General features: G+C 38.0%; 2 protein-coding genes across 3 annotated transcripts; one reads left to right on the forward strand and one right to left on the reverse strand.

The window, feature by feature from the left end:
* Positions 1 to 1,310: 1,310 nt before the first annotated feature.
* Positions 1,311 to 14,721, forward strand: LOC101739272 (cyclic AMP-dependent transcription factor ATF-6 alpha). Of its 2 annotated transcripts, XM_004928561.3 has the most exons (13): positions 1,311 to 1,806; positions 2,611 to 2,803; positions 3,433 to 3,554; positions 4,269 to 4,360; positions 5,489 to 5,549; positions 5,636 to 5,889; positions 6,273 to 6,475; positions 7,297 to 7,447; positions 11,649 to 11,746; positions 12,170 to 12,261; positions 12,661 to 12,861; positions 12,955 to 13,344; positions 13,739 to 14,721. In XM_004928561.3, exons 1-13 carry the CDS (start codon positions 1,764 to 1,766, stop codon positions 14,107 to 14,109), a joined length of 2,271 nt encoding a protein of 756 aa, XP_004928618.1. In that variant the 5' UTR covers positions 1,311 to 1,763; the 3' UTR covers positions 14,110 to 14,721. The 2 variants fall into 2 exon arrangements, with proteins under 2 accessions (XP_004928618.1, XP_062528426.1); XM_062672442.1 differs by lacking the exon at positions 1,311 to 1,806 and having other exon boundaries at positions 2,630 to 2,766.
* A 2,409-nt stretch (positions 14,722 to 17,130) lies between these two features.
* On the reverse strand, positions 17,131 to 18,544 carry LOC101739135 (large ribosomal subunit protein uL30m). Its single transcript, XM_004928560.5, has 3 exons — positions 18,061 to 18,544; positions 17,796 to 17,922; positions 17,131 to 17,531 (listed from the first exon to the last, which is right to left on the reverse strand). The coding sequence occupies exons 1-3, from the start codon at positions 18,171 to 18,173 to the stop codon at positions 17,235 to 17,237; spliced, it is 537 nt and encodes a 178-aa protein (XP_004928617.1). The 5' UTR covers positions 18,174 to 18,544; the 3' UTR covers positions 17,131 to 17,234.
* Positions 18,545 to 19,250: the final 706 nt, after the last annotated feature.

The following is a 19,250-nucleotide window of genomic DNA, read 5'->3' on the forward strand; positions in this document are numbered from 1 at the left end:
TTTGAATTAAAATAGTTTTCTTTCTTAGAACAACCGATGCATATCAAAAAGGGTCGTCGTGCTCCCTTACGGTGGCACGGAACGGGCCTCGAGGTGAACCCCACTGCCCGGGCAGAAGCTCCCTGCCACTCAGGCCATGGGTGAAATAAGTGCAGGGAGGAACTGAAAAGGGTACTACAAATATATTAAGTGTATAATCTATGGGTACTACTGTTCGCAGTTTGTCCGGCTGCATTGCACATCTATATATACTTATATATAATACGATGGGCTTGATTTTAGGCGACGGATAGATGCCCGCGGAGGTGGCACTCCGGCGCCGACTGCTGTCCTCCGCTTCGGTTTTTTTTTTCTTCCCTTACTAACTGACTAAATCTAACTAATCTAACTACAACTACTATTTACAATAAGCCAGGACACGTCAGCAGACGAGGGGCCCACCACTGGCCCCATGCCGCAGCCCCACCTCTACAAAATAGAGGGGGAGCCGCGGCACTAGTTTAGGCGCTCACCCGCTCCGGGCTCCCCAGAAGGGGAAGACCAAGGCGGAGAGGGACCGACATATAAGCACTCCTCAGACGGGGGAGTGGTCCACCCTCGGGGGTGGTGATGAAATGGGTCCCCATAGGAGGGGGTACCCCAATAGTGTGGGGGGAAGTGACGAGTGAGGACAGCTCAGTCCCATGGGGGCACTCATTATGAGCACTCCCATATCACTCCGATTAAGCCGACTATCTTACTATAGTAGGGGATTCCAGTAGCTCCCTTGGTAGTGCCCAACCACCAGGTGGTCTGGCGTGCAAGGGAGCTATATTGTGGAGATATTCGTGGGGTCAGCCCGCTCCTAAAGATTACGAGCTAGAATCCGGATGAACTCCTCGACCTACTCCACATCCCCCCGATGCATTCCGATGCTTTCAAAAAGTTTTCGTGCGTGCATACGCACGAAAACTTTTTGAAAGGCGGGACGTTCTGTGGTTTGTAGTAGTAGCATAGACTTTACTAGTGTAGGTACTTATATAATAACTCCATGAGTAGTAGTAGTTTTATTTTTCCAACTGGAAAAGCAAAGGTGTTATACCATAGAACCTAATCTTTTATATATATTTCTTTTATATGTATGATTAGAAATGAAATGAAATATAATCTCAGTAAAATGATGGTCATTTACTGAGACCTTTTCAGTGGGTTTTTTGGAGGATCCTAAAGAGTTAGGTAGGTACGTCCAGTGGCTTTGTTTTGTTTTCCCACAAAGAAGCTGTGGTTTGTATTATTTTGACAGTGTATTGTTTTACTTAATGATTCTTCTTCTTCTAGTAAGTGTCAAGATGGTGACTTTCATATCGGAAATTCGTAAGCAATGTACCGAAATAGTTTGAAGCATGGTTCATGAAAATCTATGTTTTCGATCGATCGATTATTATTATTTTAATTATTTCATAATTATCAGGCTAATTATTTATGTGTATTATTTAAGCTATCAGGCTCAAGACGATGAGTGGGTCTTTTGGCTTAAAAGACTTAAATTCCAAGCAATCAGATGAATTTAAAAAATAATCCTGAGTGACAAAGATGAATAGAACATAGAATATAAATTAGACAGACCAAAACAGAAATTGACAATGACCAATGCGTGTTACTGTTCATAAATTCTAATTTAATAATAAAGTTGCCGGATATTATAGAACCGTTTTATCTACATGTGTAGTTATTATTTCGATTGCCTAGTAAAATAAATCTATGGCTTCAGTTAAATAGTTCCGATGGATGAGGATATTCTAATTGATAACAAAACTGGTTTTTATGGTAACGTAAATTTTAAATCAATTACTATTTGGTTCTTGCATTTTATTTATTACCTTTATTGTGTTTTATGCATGTCCTTGAATAAACTTTCTGTTTTATTAAAAACTAGGTAATTTAATGACCGAATCGCGTTCATAACTTTTATCTTTATTACATAGTTTAAAATTTTATCTAAACTACGCGGCATGGTTTGTGTTGATGTTTATCTACGAGTTATTATTTATACTTTACTCTGGTGTGAAATGTTACCACAATATAATTGTAATTGTTTCAATCTTACCAATCCCACGGCTTTGTTCAGAGATCATGAGCCTTTCGCAAATTGCAAAATCATTTTATATGTAACTCCTAAAAATAACCTGAATTTGACATTTTGTGATGTATATATTTAATATGTTTTATGCATTGATATTATATTATACTTTGGGTATCATCATAATATGAGGGAATGCAATACTGGCAATTTGCTGCTTCTCCCTCATCTTTTAAGAGAAGCGGTAGTATTTATACATAAGGGGGTGTTTGGGGCTTAAACATCAACTTCTCTTACCCTGGAAACATTACATACAAAGACAAGGAGATAAATATATTTTTAAATCCAGTGTTCCTCTATATGTCTATGTATATATATGATGAATAGAGAAATAACGTAGTATGTTAAAAACTTACATTACAGAAACTGTTTTATTAAAAAACAAGTATTAGATTAAGCTATACTTTCAATGGTAATTGTAGGGTTTAATTGCTTATTTAAAATTCTCCATTTGGTTATTGAATTTAATTTCTCGTTTATTTTTGTTGAAGGTGAAGATTTTCTAGATGAGCTCCTATCAAAGGACTACTGGCCTTCATTACTGGATGGAGCAGATGCATCGCCCAGTGAAATTCTAGCAGATGCAGCTCCAGTTCTTGTACCACCTATATCACCTGTGTTGAGTTTAAATTCATCTCAGAGCAGCGGTAATTGCGATTCTGGCAGTGACGATGACTCTAAAAAGTAATTAGATAATAACAAATATTTATTGCAAAAGATAAGCTGCTCATAATCCACTTGATATTATAGTATTTATGGTGCCATAGGCATTAAAGCATGATGGCTGTCATTGATTATGAAGACATATTAATGTCACATGACGTTTTCGAAATATGCAGTTAATTTCACTGGCTTGGTAGTGCAGTAGCTAGCAGCCCTGACTTGTGTTGAGGGCCGTGTGCTAAATTCCCACATTAGGCAAACATTTCTATGATGTAACAGGTCTGCGTGTCAGTATGACTGTGTGTGATTTGTCCCCAGTTATTTATTTATTTAATTCTTAGTTTAGATTAGTGTAAAATACAAATCATTTAAAATTTGTAATTTTGTTATTTTCAAATCATAAACTAAAAAAGGCTACTACTACTGTGCTGGAGCTGTGACCCCAAAGTAGCTCTTGGCCTCTGATAATAAACAAAAAATGAAAACAAATTAAAAAATAATTAATCCCCACACTCAATCTTAAAAGGAATGTGGAGGTTTTGTTTGGCTTGGTTACCTTGTGTTGTGTGTGTAAATTAAGCTATTAAGCTATGTTAGTATTCTTTTCTGAGATGTAAGAAATATGTTTTTTTTTTTTCAAACTAAAACAGTGGTTCGAATACATCAACAAGACAATCATCGAATTCACCCTGTGACTGGATGTTAAATTTGGATCAGGAGCCTACAAGCAACCTGAAACTTGAAGACGTGGAACTATTTTTACATAAAACAGGTACAAATGTAGATCACAAACATTCCTGGCGCCCTTAGCTGTTCCCGCATCTCTTACTGCTTTTACTGCACATCTCTTACTGCTGAACTTTTAAAACAAAGTCTAGGATATATTGATTATAGCTTTACTGGTGGTAGGACCTCTTGTGAGGCCGCGCGAGTAGGTACCACCACCCTGCCTATTTCTGCCGTGAAGCAGTAAAGCGGTTTGGTTTGAAGAGCGGGGCAGCCGTTGTAACTATACTTGAGACCTTAGAACTGATATCTCAAGGTGGGTGGCGCATTTACGTCGTAGATGTCTATGGGCTCCAGCGACCACTTAACACCAGGTGGGCTGTGAGCTCGTCCACCCACCTAAGTAATAAAAAAAAAGCTTCATGTACTTTTTACAAGCATTAAGACTAGTATAATGTAAAATTATCTAGATTCTCAGGGCATTGTAAAGGACTTCTCAATTAAGCCTGAATAATTTAAACTACTTTTAGAGTTTAATATTCAAGTTATTGTCATTCTATAAGTGTATTATATTGTAAAAATGATCAATGAGAAATGAAATCGAAATAGGGTGTGGGTAATTATTTATAATTATCAATCACTACAGTTGGTACGAAAATTCGAATAGATCCATTAAAAACTATATTTTTATAATATTGTATTTTTCTCCACATTTTTACTTAATATGTAAATTCTAATGTAATTAAAATTTATTTATTAGGTCCATCAAATGTACAGCCAAAAGGCTACATACAAGATGCAGTTCACAAAGAAAAAAGGCCTGTCATGTCGATTGAAAACGGTGTTATCAAGGTAAGTTTAAACAATATTCTTAAGTAAAATTCTTGGCTAACAAAACAAGGCACTGTGTGTATCGAGTGATTCCACAGATAGAGTTGATTTTTCTTAAGGAAAAAATGCAATATAACTTGAATTTCAATTCAAGAGAATCGGGTCTATTAAAGAAATTTATTGAAAGTCAGGCGTAAATTAAAGCCCAAACATAAAGAAGACTAATATAGTTCTATGATAAAGGCGCTATAGTTTTCGGAGTGTTTGAGAGATGTTCTGCCTTTTCTACATAGCGATTATTAATACACAGTGTAGACGGATCACACGAGCTTTGACGTCATTTTACGTGTTCCAGTGCATTTTATTTAGCTGATATTAAACAGAGTATAAAAACGCAATTAATTGACTACTAATACAAACGGAAGATAATACATATTAAGTCCCTGTTGGCTGAGTCTTTGCTCGTCCACATGCCCTGGTGAAGCTGGAAAGGCCTCCGGGCCACCAGTAATCCTTCCTTCATAAAAAAGAAAAAAAAACATATCAAGTAGTTTTAGACGACTGGCATATGCCGTCTTTATTCACGATAATTAAGTTCGATCGCTTTTGGAATCATTAAAATACTGTTTAACATTTAAAAATGTTGTTTTATTACAAAAATTACTGGTTTTCGTTTTGCGTATTTTTATGGTTCGCTTTATGTCTCCAAAACTATTCAAGTCAGCATGCTTATCTGTGCCGCAAAGCATATTTATTTTCCATTTTGTATCTTAAAGAATTCCCGGTTAATACAATCAATTGAATTTTCACCACTTGTAACAGTAAAAAAAGGAAAAAAAAAACGGCTTAGGTGCTAGTAAGCCAAGCACAATGCGTGTCGTGAGTTTATCGGCCCATACTACTAATATTGGTTTCACGCTTGTTATTTAAACCTATGGAGAGTGGAAATATCTTTGAATATTCACCACTTGTAAAACCACAAAAAAAAAAACGCATCAAAAGCTGGTAAGCTAAATGCGTGTCGTGAGTTTACAAACCAATATTAGTTTCACGCTTGTTATTAAGTCTATGGAAAGTAGAAGTATCTCTAGTTAATTTAGTGACGTCTGATAACGACGGTTGAGTAATACAAAATTCTATTTTTACTAGGGTATCAAGACTGAGATTGAAAGCAGCGATACAAAAGTAACGTGCCCTATGACACACAAAGGTATGTATCGAAATTATTGATGAACCGAAAAAAAAGATTTTTTAAATTTGTTATTTGTTTGTTTACTTATTTTATTATAATTTCAGGAAATGGTTATGTTCAAAATGCATATTTTAAAGTTGTAAACGAAAATACATCATCATGTATTTTTGTTAAAGACGAAAACCAAATCAAATTAAATGATCAAATTAAGTTAGTTGTTCAACAAAAAAATTCCAAACATGAGAGATCTTTGAGTGTCATTCCATCACATTTAGTGCCATCAGAGAAAAATGCTAAAATTGCCTTAATACCAATACCACAGACTAAGCTTAACGATAAGAATGGACATTCCATTAAGGTAAGATAAAAAAAGCAGTATGTATTATACTAAAAATACATTAGGGATAGTCACATAAAATAATTTAAATTTCAACCATTATAATATGGAATCATCATATGAAAAAATATTATGCATTAAGAAAATTGGGATGCAAATTAAGAAAGTGAATATAATCGTCAATAAATTGAAAACTTCTTTCTATTACTTAATATGGATATACGAAAAACTTTGCAAATTGATTGTGTTGGGTTCAAATTATGTAGCATGTATGATCAAAGGATATATGTAATTTGATAAAATCCTGTTCGAAAAAATAAAACGTAAAATTATTATAATTTGAAAATGGAATTGTGAACTTAAACGATTTCATTCATCAATGTCTTTTTTTTTAATTTTCAAAGGCAGTGTCTCCAAGAAGTAATACTTCGATCGTGATAAATACAGATCTTCCCTTAAGTGATAATGGATACGAAACAAAAGTACAAAACGGGACGATATGTACGACAGAACCAACGAATCCCAGTTTCGACGGTATTGATCTCTCTAGTTTAACTGCAAATGAAATAAGGGCATTGAAAAAACAACAACGGATGATAAAAAATCGGTAACTATATATGTATAAAATACAAGTTTTACATTAATGTGAAATTAATATAATTTAGGCGTAATGAATATATCATTAATAACGTTTTGTTTTTATTCCATATGTAATCTTTGAAGCTAGTCTTTATATAATAATATATGTATACCTGGATGCATTGGTTTTCCAATACCTAATATATAAAGAAACAAAAATGAAGTTTTTCTGCTTCTCTACCCTCTCTCTCCCCCACTTTCTTCCTCTTTCTCCGCTATCCTTTTATCTATTTTTCGTCGTACTAATCGTAGTTTAGACTATTCTATTCCCACTATATAGGTGGTGTCGGCACAGCGAATTTTTCATTCCATTCTCTTCTATCACCCGTTATCTTAACACTCACTCCTCTCTCTCTCTCACATCGTCATTCACACACTTCATCCATGTCTTCTTTGGTCGACCTCATCCCCCTCTGCCTTGCACTACCATTTCCATACATCTCCTAGTTAGACGATTAGCGAGACTAATAATATTAAAAAAAAGGTTATTGTTTCTTTAAAAAATCCAAAAAAATAGATTATGGTACCTAATTAAGATACTATTATCTTTCCTCTGTTTGTCAAAAGATTTTTATTTATTCAATTCTTTTTGGCGCGCTTTAATGTGATTCAAATACTGTTATTGTCTTTTTCTAGATATTAATTGATTCTAATCTATATAAAATTATAGAAGCTACCAATTAAATCTGTTTGATCACATTGATCCAAAAATTATAGTCTAACGGATTTCTGTGATTTCTGTGTATTAGTGAAATTCTAATTAAATAAATCTTAATTACTTAATTTTAGCGAATCAGCTTGTCAGTCACGACAAAAGAAGAAAGAATATGTGACTGCGCTGGAACAACAATTACTGGAAGCACATCAGGAGATAGCAAGTCTACGACTCGAAAATAAGTTGTTGAGGGATCAACTCGACAGCAACGTAAGAAGTCGGAAGGTAATACAAAACACAATAAATCTCTCTATATATTTAACACGGTGGATTAGTTTTTTTTTCCTCCTACTTATGCTGATAGCCTTGAGAGGTGAGGGTGAAGCTGAAATAAGCTTCACCCTAACGTGTGTAGGTGAGCTCACGGGGCTCAAACCAGAGTGTTGCTACACTGACCCTAGCAAGAGTAGTGCTTCGCAGAATCTACCACCGGATCGGAAACGCGACCCACTGAGAAGATCCGGCGAGAAACTCAGTGGGCTGTGTCTATGGGTTAATTCGCTCGTCGAGCCCTTCGTCGCAAGCGACGCGACGGGTTCGACGAGGACGGTGACCGATCCATTAACGGTGCCTAAAAGCACCGTTAATGGATCGGGAGGATCCGTAATGACGTGCTTTGGGCGACGTCGACTGTTTACCATTCGGTCTACAGGATCGGGTATGTAGTTTCCAGCGGCCACGACAAGAGGGTTCTCATGTCGTGCCGCCTTCTCGAAATGGCGCAATGATGCCGACTGTAGATACTTACTGACAGAGTCGAACTCCAGGTCATCGTGGAGTGGATTAGTACTGCGTTACAGTAGTAATGTACGTTACGTAATATAATATACGCTGTAGGAAAACACGCTCGTATAACTCCACAAAACGCGTTAAATGAAATAAATTGACACAATGGTTTCAATTGAATATTAAAGGAAAACTGTGCTATGAATAAAATATGTTCGTTTTATTAAAATCTAAATTAAAAAAATATTACTGGCATACGCCGTACGTGTCTCGCAGGTATCTGTTTATCACATTCATATCAATAGTGCATGCGCTAAGAGTAAGTGAGATAATCTACATGTTTATATACTGAGCAATGAAAATAAGTACGTGTCCCTATGAGTTTAAGGACTATTTTATATTGCACTTTGACAATATAGGTTCAGCTCTGTTTGAGCATGTGCAAGAGGGGACTAACCGCGTGCTTGAGGAGTACCCATCTGCGGAGGTGGTGGTTCTTGGAGACTTTAACGCTCACCACCAAGAGTGGTTGGGATCCAGAACCACTGACCTCCCGGGTCGGACTGCCTACGATTTCGCCTTGGCCTACGGCTTCTCCCAGCTGGTGACACAGCCCACCCGTGTCCCAGATATCGAGGGGCACGAGCCTTCTTTGTTGGACCTTCTGCTGACCACAGATCCGGCCGGATACAGTGTGGTGGTCGACGCTCCGCTTGGATCGTCTGATCACTGCCTTATTCGTGCTGCCGTACCACTCTCTCGTCCTGATCGTCGAACGACGACCAGGTATCGAAGAGTTTGGCGGTATATGTCAGCAGACTGGGATGGATTGCGTGAATTTTACGCATCCTACCCATGGGGGCGGTTCTGCTTTTCCTCTGCTGATCCTGACGTCTGTGCGGACCGTCTTAAAGACGTGGTGCTCCAGGGGATGGAATTGTTTATTCCCTCCTCTGAAGTGCCCGTTGGGGGTCGCAGCAGACCCTGGTATAACAATGCCAGCAGGGATACTGCACACCTCAAGCGGTCCGCATACGTGGCATGGGATAATGCCAGGAGACGTCGGGATCCTAACATCTCAGGGGAAAGGCGGAAATATAACGCCGCTTCCAGGTCCTACAAGAAGGTAATTGCCAAGGCGAAGTCGGAGCACGTCGCTAGAGTTGGCGAGCGATTGAAGAGCTATCCCTCCGGGAGCCGTGCTTTTTGGTCGCTCGCCAAAGCTGCAGAAGGAAACTTCTGCAGGTCTAGTCTCCCACCACTGCGCAAGTCCGATGACAATCTGGCCCACAGCGCGAAAGAGAAGGCTGACCTTCTGGTCAAACTCTTCGCCTCGAACTCGACTGTGGACGACGGGGGTGCCACACCACCGAACATCCCCCGGTGTGATAGCTCCCTGCCGGAAATCTGCTTCACACAGTGTGCAGTCAGGCGGGAGCTCAGACTCCTGGACGTCCATAAGTCGAGTGGGCCAGACGGCATCCCCGCAATGGTTTTGAAAACGTGCGCCCCTGAGCTGACACCTGCGCTAACGCGTTTGTATCGCCTCTCTTATTGCACTAACAGGGTTCCGTCTTCATGGAAGACCGCCCACGTCCACCCTATCCCCAAGAAGGGTGACCGGTCGGACCCATCGAGCTACAGGCCTATCGCGATAACTTCCTTACTTTCCAAGGTGATGGAGCGAATTATAAATACACAACTCCTGAAGTATCTTGAAGATCGCCAGCTGATCAGTGACCGACAGTACGGTTTCCGTCACGGTCGCTCAGCTGGCGATCTTCTTGTATACCTTACTCACAGGTGGGCTGAAGCCTTGGAGAGCAAGGGCGAGGCTCTTGCTGTGAGCCTTGATATCGCGAAGGCCTTCGACAGGGTCTGGCATAGGGCACTTCTATCGAAGTTACCATCTTACGGAATCCCCGAGGGTCTCTGCAAGTGGATCGCTAGCTTTTTGGATGGGCGGAGCATCACGGTCGTTGTAGACGGTGACTGTTCTGATACCATGACCATTAACGCTGGCGTTCCACAAGGTTCGGTGCTCTCCCCCACGCTTTTCATCCTGTATATCAATGACATGCTGTCTATTGATGGCATGCATTGCTATGCAGATGATAGCACGGGGGATGCGCGATATATCGGCCATCAGAGTCTCTCTCGGAGCGTGGTGCAAGAGAGACGATCAAAACTTGTGTCTGAAGTGGAGAACTCTCTGGGGCGAGTCTCCAAATGGGGTGAATCGAACTTAGTTCAATTCAACCCGTTGAAGACACAGGTTTGCGCGTTCACTGCGAAGAAGGACCCCTTTGTCATGGCGCCGCAATTCCAAGGAGTATCCCTGCAACCTTCCGAGAGTATCGGGATACTTGGGGTCGACATTTCGAGCGATGTCCAGTTTCGGAGTCATTTGGAAGGCAAAGCCAAGTTGGCGTCCAAAATGCTGGGAGTCCTCAACAGAGCGAAGCGGTACTTCACGCCTGGACAAAGACTTTTGCTTTATAAAGCACAAGTCCGGCCTCGCGTGGAGTACTGCTCCCATCTCTGGGCCGGGGCTCCCAAATACCAGCTTCTTCCATTTGACTCCATACAGAGGAGGGCCGTTCGGATTGTCGATAATCCCATTCTCTCGGATCGTTTGGAGCCTCTGGGTCTGCGGAGGGACTTCGGTTCCCTCTGTATTTTGTACCGTATGTTCCATGGGGAGTGCTCTGAGGAATTGTTCGAGATGATACCAGCATCGCGTTTTTACCATCGCACCGCCCGCCATCGGAGTAGAGTTCATCCATACTACCTGGAGCCACTGCGGTCATCCACAGTGCGTTTCCAGAGATCTTTTTTGCCACGTACCATCCGGCTATGGAATGAGCTCCCCTCCACGGTGTTTCCCGAGCGCTATGACATGTCCTTCTTCAAACGAGGCTTATGGAGAGTATTAAGCGGTAGGCAGCGGCTTGGCTCTGCCCCTGGCATTGCTGAAGTCCATGGGCGACGGTAACCACTCACCATCAGGTGGGCCGTATGCCCGTCTGCCTACAAAGGCAATAAAAAAAAAATAAAAAAAAAATTGACAATATATTTTTGCGGTGGTATTTAATTATCTTCTAAGAACTTCTCAAAATATAAATAAAGGTTTAATTTTGAATCGAAATGACTTTCTCAACAAACGGTTCATGGATCATAATATTATAACTGTTCTGTACCTACTTAGTCTAGTCAACAAGTTCAAAAACGTGAAAAATAGAGATAAAGATCCTAAAAATATGAGCGATGGCTCATTCGATTCGGAATCACTTCTATAAAAATGTTTTTGAAGGATTTTGGTGCAGGTTAAAAATTGCAATTGTTATTAACAAAATAAGATGAAAAAAAAATGATATTTCGTTTTTTGTTAATAACTTAAAAATATTAACATTGAAGCAATTTTGAAAAAAGCTCGTTAAAGAGGAGGAAATTTCCAATAAAAAAGCCCTAACTCCCGGAACTCTATCTCCATTATTTATAATTTTAATTAGACGTTGAAAATAGGGCTCCGCGCGGCTGTTAGAGCATGCGCGCGCCGCCGCTAAAGAGAGTTCAGCAATAAAAATAATTTTTTTATAACATAAAAGGTGATTTTAAAAATTTGAAAAAATTCTAGTATCTTCTTAACACTTGAATCTTTTTAAATGAAAATAACATTTTAATTTGTTTTCTTTTTTAGTTACCACGCCTCGATCCGTCGATATTAATACCTAAAAAGAACATAGCTGTTATCTTTGCTATGGTTTTTATGGTTTCACTGAACTGGAATGTCCTTGGGTACGTAAGTTTCGTTATCACGAACACTCCGTATTTACAAAACTCATTTGAATAATAACTAGTATAACTTTAATAAACTAATATGGAAAAAAAATGTTTTTTTTTTGCGGCTTGTTTTATACACTCGCTAGAAATATACTCCACACGCTAATTTCATCGGAATGGATGGTTTTTACCTTCCAATGTAAACTTTGCTTAAAGATAAATCTTTTAAACTGTTTTGTGAATTTTTAAATATCATAATGATATAATAAATGACAAGTCAATCCAATGTGTTATTACAATATTATTTGACACGAACTGTTGTTTTGAAAATATGCAAAATTATCTAGAAATTCTAAATAGCACTTTTTTTTACTAAATGATTAAATAAACCTCACCTCTATGTACAACTAATATGATATTATGGTTATCTTTTCGAAGGTGGAACTCAAAGCCATTCCTGAAACCGTCCCCAGAACGACAAAGCACGAGACATTTACTATGGGCTGATGAGAGCAGTGTGGAATTAGCTGGTATGAAAACATTCTAAGAATTTACTTGCTTAATGTACAATCACACATTAAAATAAGTGGAATTTCCGAATATTTCGCTTTCTGTCACGGTCCACGCAGGTCGAATCCAGAGACCTACCTCGTATTGCCCTCTTCTAATATCTTCGTATTACACTCTTCAAACGTTCCGATTCTGAGAGCCGAATAAACCTTATTTTAATTTCAAGCTGTGCGACGACATCATTGGTTTTCTATAGGTTCTAGTAACCGATTAATACAACCCGCTCTGATCTTGTTTGCCGCCCAACTATGACACACTAATTTGACATATTAAAACAATAGTACTTAATTGAACTTCAGTAATATTACTTAAAATAACAATTAAATTACTTTGTATTCTATTTTTTTATTTTTCAACAGAAAGTGATCAAATAACAAATAGCAGTTACGATTGCCAAAACATGACAAATCCTCTCGATTCTATATATGTAAACCAAACTGAGAGTATTAGGATAGCCGGAGACCTGAGTCGTTGGATTAGAGGAGGCAAGACTTTGAATTGGACCGAAAACAAGTTTCGACGAAAAAGAAGCGCATATATTAGTGAAGAAAAAATTAATGGTATTCAACCTTTACTCAAACATTATTATTTAATTACGTGTAACTACCACATAAACGTTAGATGTAAATCACTCTCCAACCGTAAAATTTCAGGTGGTATTTTAGAAACATACAAACTCTTTAACAAATTAAATTTGGAAGCGAACAATATCGATTTTCAAAACACAAGAAATCAGGTGCGTAACATCCGTGATAAGTCGCGACTGCGACGCCTTAGGCGGAATAATAAAGACATTGATTTCCCCGAGAGTTCTGTGATCGACTACGACCTGTACACAAAACCAATGAGAAAATCTATGAACGATATTAACATGGAGGACTTCGGAGAATGGAACACTCTGCTGCAGGCCCTGGACAGGCGCGACGACACCTTTTATGTGGTCGGAGTTGGGAAGGGCGAACACCTGCTGCTGCCTGCCGTCTCGCATAATGTCACTCGTCCTCCTAAAATGGCACTCATACTTCCTGCACGAAATGGAAATGGTAACGTAATTGTTATCGATTCGTAACACTATTTAATTTTTATTTATTTATTTCATTTACTTTAGATATTATATTACATTAAAAACAACACTTCACATAGAAAACAAAAATAAAATAAAAACAACAATTTTAGAATAAAATTAAGACTAAACTACCTTAACCTATAGGCTGGTTTGGATCCAGGCTATATTGGTAGTGTTTTTTTTAAGCTTAGATGGGTGGACGAGTTCATGGCCAGTACATGTTGATAAGTGATTGCCGGAACACACAGATGTCAACAATGTATATGCACCTTGAAATATGAGTTCTAAGTCTCAGTTTTACAGTGCAACGTCTACCCCATCAGTACTAAACGGTGTGTAAATAGTTCTAAATTACCAATGTTGCATTTTAGATTCCATATTGAACGACCACGTGATGTTGATGCAAATAGATTGTTCTGTATTGAATACAACACTGGTGAAGCTCAGGTCGGACGCGCTTCCGGAAAGTTTAAGGAAAACTCAAACAAATGATAAAGTACGCAGTGACAAGTTCGATATTAAAAAAGTGAATAAAGAAACAATTGATGCTAGTCTCTCTAAAGTTCTACAAAATGCCAGCAATAATCTGCCTAATAACATAATTAAGAGAAATAAAATTTCTACTAACCTAGATTATGACATGATGTCGAATTACTTAATGTCTAAGGAAGACCCTAAACCAACTAATAAGGTCCAAAAGGTCCAGTATACAGAATCGAACAACGTCACTGTTAGTCCATGAAAAGTTTATGTAATATAGTTGAGTTATTAAAAAAACATAGAGGTTTAATAAGCCCATTTTCGTAATGCAATAAAAATTGGTGTACCATATTTTTAAAAGTCAATGTAGGACGAGATATATAATATTTGCTATTAATTTCATGGTTAAGGTTGACGTATTTCACATGCATTCAAAAATAATATTGTTAAATAATAACATTAAAAGATGAACATATATTAGTTGTAGTATATATTATAGTTTTGCAATAAATTTCATTTATTTAGTAGGAAATTCACAAAATTGTTATTGAAATTGTACTATTGTGTTGTTAATTATTCTTTAATACCTCTACCGTTGATCACGGCGTTGGCAAGAGTATGACGAATTTTCAAAATTGGGAATTCGTCCAAAGCCTATTTCACAAATTTAGTGTTACTTCTAATTACTTTAGCTTTGTACTGTCAGTGATAGCTGGTAGTCATTGGAGTTCCTAAAGAATCTAAAAATGTTATGTTAAGTATCTGTTAATTATATCACCAAGTATTACAAATTTGAATTATTTTGATTCTATATTCTATGAAAATTGTATCGCTTAAAGTTAAATTTTTAATACATGTCTAAACAACGAGAAAATCTCATTTTTATTCCAAGATAGCTGCAGTCCATTTGTGTAAAAAAAAAAGATATTGAATCATTGTTATCTGCCTGCCTACCCAAAAACACTAAATTGATGTCGATGACAGTCTCTACTTGAAGCCTCGCGGTGCATTATGATATTCCTCATTTCAAAAAGGGAGGTCGTTTTTGCTTCAAAAAATACTTCAAAAAATCTCATTGAATGGTGGGAACAAAAGTAGATTGTTTATTCATAGCGGTTAAGTAGACCAACTGCGAATACTTTACAATGTTTGGAGTATTATAATAAACGGGACGATTAAAATGAAACGTGGAGAGCACAGTAGTGAAAACAGCAAGAGAACAAAAAACGAATGTTAATAACTTAAAGATCAAACACCACCACCCTTTATAATTGAGTTCGAAGTCTCATTTATTAGACAACATCCAACTTAGCGCTCAAACGGGAACGCACGATTGCTTCTTGGCAGAAATAAGCAGTGTGGTGGTACCTATCCATAATAGCTTACAACACGCCCTATCAGTAAAAGTCAGCTGCCGATTACAGTACGTAAATACTCTACATCATCGTTCTCGTCGAAACCGTGGCGGCGTCGCTTGCCACGAAAGGCTCAGCGAGTAAGTTAACCCACAGACAGCCCACTGAGTTTCTCGCCGGATCTTCTCAGTAGGTCGCGTTTCCGATCCAGTGGTAGATTCTGCGAAGCACGGCTCTTGCTAGGGTTCGTGTTAGCAACATTGGCAGGTTTGAGTCTCGCGAGCTCACCTGGTTACACTGAAATAGTCTCTCAAGGCCATCAGCTTAGGTAAGAAAAAAAAAAGTTCTCTATACACTTGTCCGGTTTCAGACGAATCTCCTATTATCTTTTGACGGCGCATACGAAAAGAAATGCGGTTATGCTATTCAATGCCATACACCAAATAAAAATACATTTTTGCAACCATTTCGAAAGGATTAATTTTTGACTAGAGAAAACACTGTACCTATGGGCTAATTCCTGATTGCCTTTTCTAATTCGACAAATTAAAAAATCCATTGTGACAGTGGCATTAATCAGCTGTTTTGTAGAATGTCGAAATATCACTGAAGTATGAACATAGTATGAAACCTATAAATAGGTCTATGCGAAATATAACCTTACCCTTACGTCTAAGCTTAAACTTTAAAGTGAAAAAATTCAGAGCATAGTTTCCAATTTGTACCCCAAATTCATGAAAATTAAGTGCTAGCTATAAAATGTAATAACTGACTGAAAACAATGTTTGTAAATATGAATTGTGTACGTGCAATAACGTCGACTGGAAGGTACATAATCAAAATTAAAAGCACGGCAAGATGTATTTCGAATCACCCAATGAAATTTGTAGAAGCTCAAGATCGATGGAGAGAAATGGATAACGTTTCTAAACGATGGAAATTAATATACAGAGCGCCAATGGACAATGTCCTAAACTTTGTTACAACTTATCTTACATTTACTACTGGTACCATTGGACTCAGTGGCTTGTATTATGGAATGTTTGTTTTCGACCAAGCTGATTTGAATAATCCAGTACTACTGGGAGATAATGTGGTTATAGCCAACGATCCAATAGAATGTATTGTATACCTTGGCAGCTTTATAGCATTCCATGTTGCTGTGAAAGTATTGCTTTCAAAATACGTAATACGACTTTACCAAGATGGAGACGATTATCTAGCGGTGTTTAGAGGACACATATATAATTCGATAAAAAAACATAAATTTCATTTAAACGAGTTTAAAAAGTTAAATCCTACATTTGTCGTGACATGGGGCGATGGCAGATTTTCATTAGGAGAAAAGCATGGTATTTTGCTTGAGAACTATTTCAAAACACCACAACACTTTCACTACTTATTATATAAGAAGGGAAAACAGAAGCTTGAAGACGATGATGACTAGATGTTTTAAAATTAGAAATTTTCATAAAATCTATGAGATATTTGTTATCATAGGTGTCTATGGACACCCACATGTCCACACCCATCTTAAATTATCTTGAAGTTTCATTTATAGTATAGTAAAGGACATATTACTCATCAAATTGGATACTGATTGCTTCAGAGCAAAAATAGTTAAGACAATTGTACCAACCAGTGGTCTATTTAGAATAAAATGTAGATATTTATATATTTTGTTTCTTATTTATGTTAAGAAATTGCTTTGAAACTAAGGCTTAATGCTTAATCCTACACAGGATGATATTACGGTCCCGTCTATTTCCGCCATGAAGTACTGCAGTTTTCTAAGCCTAAAAGGATAAAACTGCCATTATCAATATTGAATATTTCCATACTTAATTTTATAATTTTTATATTAACTGGACCAAGGTGGTCACGACCCTCAGTAATGAGGAAACAGGACAAAGAAGAAGAATACTTAATTTAACTTGGTCCTATAATTTATTTTCAGCTCATAATTGAATATAAGTAAATAAAACCATTTTATTTAATTTTAATACTACATATTTGAACATACTAATTTAATTTAAAATCCCCCTCCATATCCTGTATTCCATCTATGTCTAGTATCTCTTTTTATGGTTGTAGAATTCATCTTTTTTCTATCACTATCAAATTCTTCTAGGGCCTGGATCTGGCCGAATTCCGGTTCCAATTTTTTTGTAACCAAGCATTGACCATTTTCTTTAAGGATTGTGTAGTTTATATCATCTGCAGTTGGTTCTCCATAAGGAAATTCAATTGGTGTAATTTTAATCAAATGCTTGATTTTCCATAGTTTAGCATTGATTTCTGGTATATTTTTAACCACAGTGACTCTGGTCTGAAAGTAAAAGCTAAAGTTTTAAATAGTCATTATTTATGCGAATATTTTGAATTTTTATGTTTTTTTATAATAAACTAATTAATAGATAATAATTCTTGATTTTAACCTCTCACTCTGTTGCATTGCAGATTGATCCATCACATTTTGTTATAAAAAGAATATCAAGTAAAAAAAAGTTTAGTAAGCACTAAAAATCTATTTCAAATATTTTTTACAGAAGAATTGCAGCTTTAGTTTCTCATTCATATTATTAACACAAACCTCCTCATGAATTTTCAATTCATCCAATATCCTTTTTTGCCAGTATGGAAAATGTTTGCTTGATTTAATTCGCTCTACTCTGAACAACTTTGATGGAGTTATTTCAGGATCTTTGTAATCTGGGAATCTATGAAATTTAAAAAGTATAATTAAAGTCATGACAATAGTAAGCAAATATTATTGAATGAGCAATGCTCTCTAAGAAAGCCTGAAGACGATCGCCGGACCCTAGCGAGTTGTGTATATAAATGATTTTATATATTACCTGGGATAGTATGTTATGCCCCCAGGGTAACGAATACCTCCTGGATGTTTATAACCTTTTGATCGAATGATAGAAACCAGTGGATTAAAATTTCGTAGTAATTTTCCGTTCATTTTATTGGTGATAAATTGTTAGTAACAAATAGTAGGTATTTAGTTATATTGTTGATGCGATTAAATTAGACTTTTAACAATTATTAAGGTGGTTGTGGTTCCATTTTTCCAACTGGATAGACGAAGGTGTCACCTTATACAGCCTAATCTTTGGTTTATTTTGCTTTTTGAAAAATGATTGAAGCGATTTTTTTCCCGTAACTATTCGCTGGTAGCCTAATAGGCTATTCCAGCTATGCCCAGACAGGTATGTGTGAGCCCATGGGTTCAACCTGAGAGAATTTAACACTAGCCCTAGCAAGAGCAGTACTTCGCACAATCTACCACCAGATCGGAATCGCGATGCACTGAGGAGATCCGCCGATAAACTCAGTGGCTCAGTGTGTCTATGTATCTATGTCACCGTTCTAGTCGAACCGGTAGAGCCCATCGCTTGCGACGAAGGGCTCGGCGAGTACATTAACCCACCGATACAGCCTACTGAGTTTCTCGCCGGATTTTCTTAGTGGGTCACGTTCCCTAACCAGTGGTAGATTTTGCGAAGCATTGTTCTTGCTAGGCCCCTCAAGGCCACCAGGTTAGGCAGAAAAAGTCTATGGGTTAGTTCGCTCGTCATAATTGACGAGGACGGTGAGCGGTACTTGAGGGACCTAAAAGCCCTGAGATTGAATTCGGGGATCCAACAAGACATATTTCGGGCAACGGCAGTTTTGCGTTACCCTGTCGCCTGGTTTGGGTAATAATTAGTGGCGGCCACGATAAGAGGATTTCGCATCGCGCCGCTTTGTCGAAGTAGCGTTCTGACGGTACCTAAAGATATAAAGGTGTTTTTTTTCTCGGGCCGGGGACCGAACCTCCTACGAGGTCCCCGCGCCTAGGGGGCGCACGGGGTATGTGGGACTCAACGATGTGCAAGTGTTGAGAGCAGACCGCGGGCCCAAGGAATTTTAGGGTCCACCCACTAAACGACTCCCCTGCATTATTACACCTGACGCCCGATCTCCGTCCGGGGTCTAAACCCGGTCAGAGTAGGGGGGTTCCCGTGGTCAACACTACAACCAGACACGCGGTGCCACC

This window comes from Bombyx mori, chromosome 15 (assembly GCF_030269925.1).
Source record: "Bombyx mori chromosome 15, ASM3026992v2".
In the NCBI taxonomy this organism is placed as follows: domain Eukaryota; kingdom Metazoa; phylum Arthropoda; class Insecta; order Lepidoptera; family Bombycidae; genus Bombyx; species Bombyx mori.

Excerpts from the sequence above, each read along its gene's own strand:
- LOC101739272 (XM_004928561.3), top strand. The coding sequence starts at position 1,764 with ATGGATGAGGATATTCTAATTGATAACAAAACTGGTTTTTATG. Across the intron at positions 6,476-7,296 it reads CAACGGATGATAAAAAATCG|CGAATCAGCTTGTCAGTCAC; the intron begins GTAACTATATAT and ends ACTTAATTTTAG. Across the intron at positions 12,862-12,954 it reads TAGTGAAGAAAAAATTAATG|GTGGTATTTTAGAAACATAC; the intron begins GTATTCAACCTT and ends GTAAAATTTCAG.
- LOC101739135 (XM_004928560.5), bottom strand. The coding sequence starts at position 18,173 with ATGAACGGAAAATTACTACGAAATTTTAATCCACTGGTTTCTATCATT. Across the intron at positions 17,923-18,060 it reads GGCATAACATACTATCCCAG|ATTCCCAGATTACAAAGATC; the intron begins GTAATATATAAA and ends TAAATTTCATAG. Across the intron at positions 17,532-17,795 it reads AATTGAAAATTCATGAGGAG|ACCAGAGTCACTGTGGTTAA; the intron begins GTTTGTGTTAAT and ends TTTTACTTTCAG.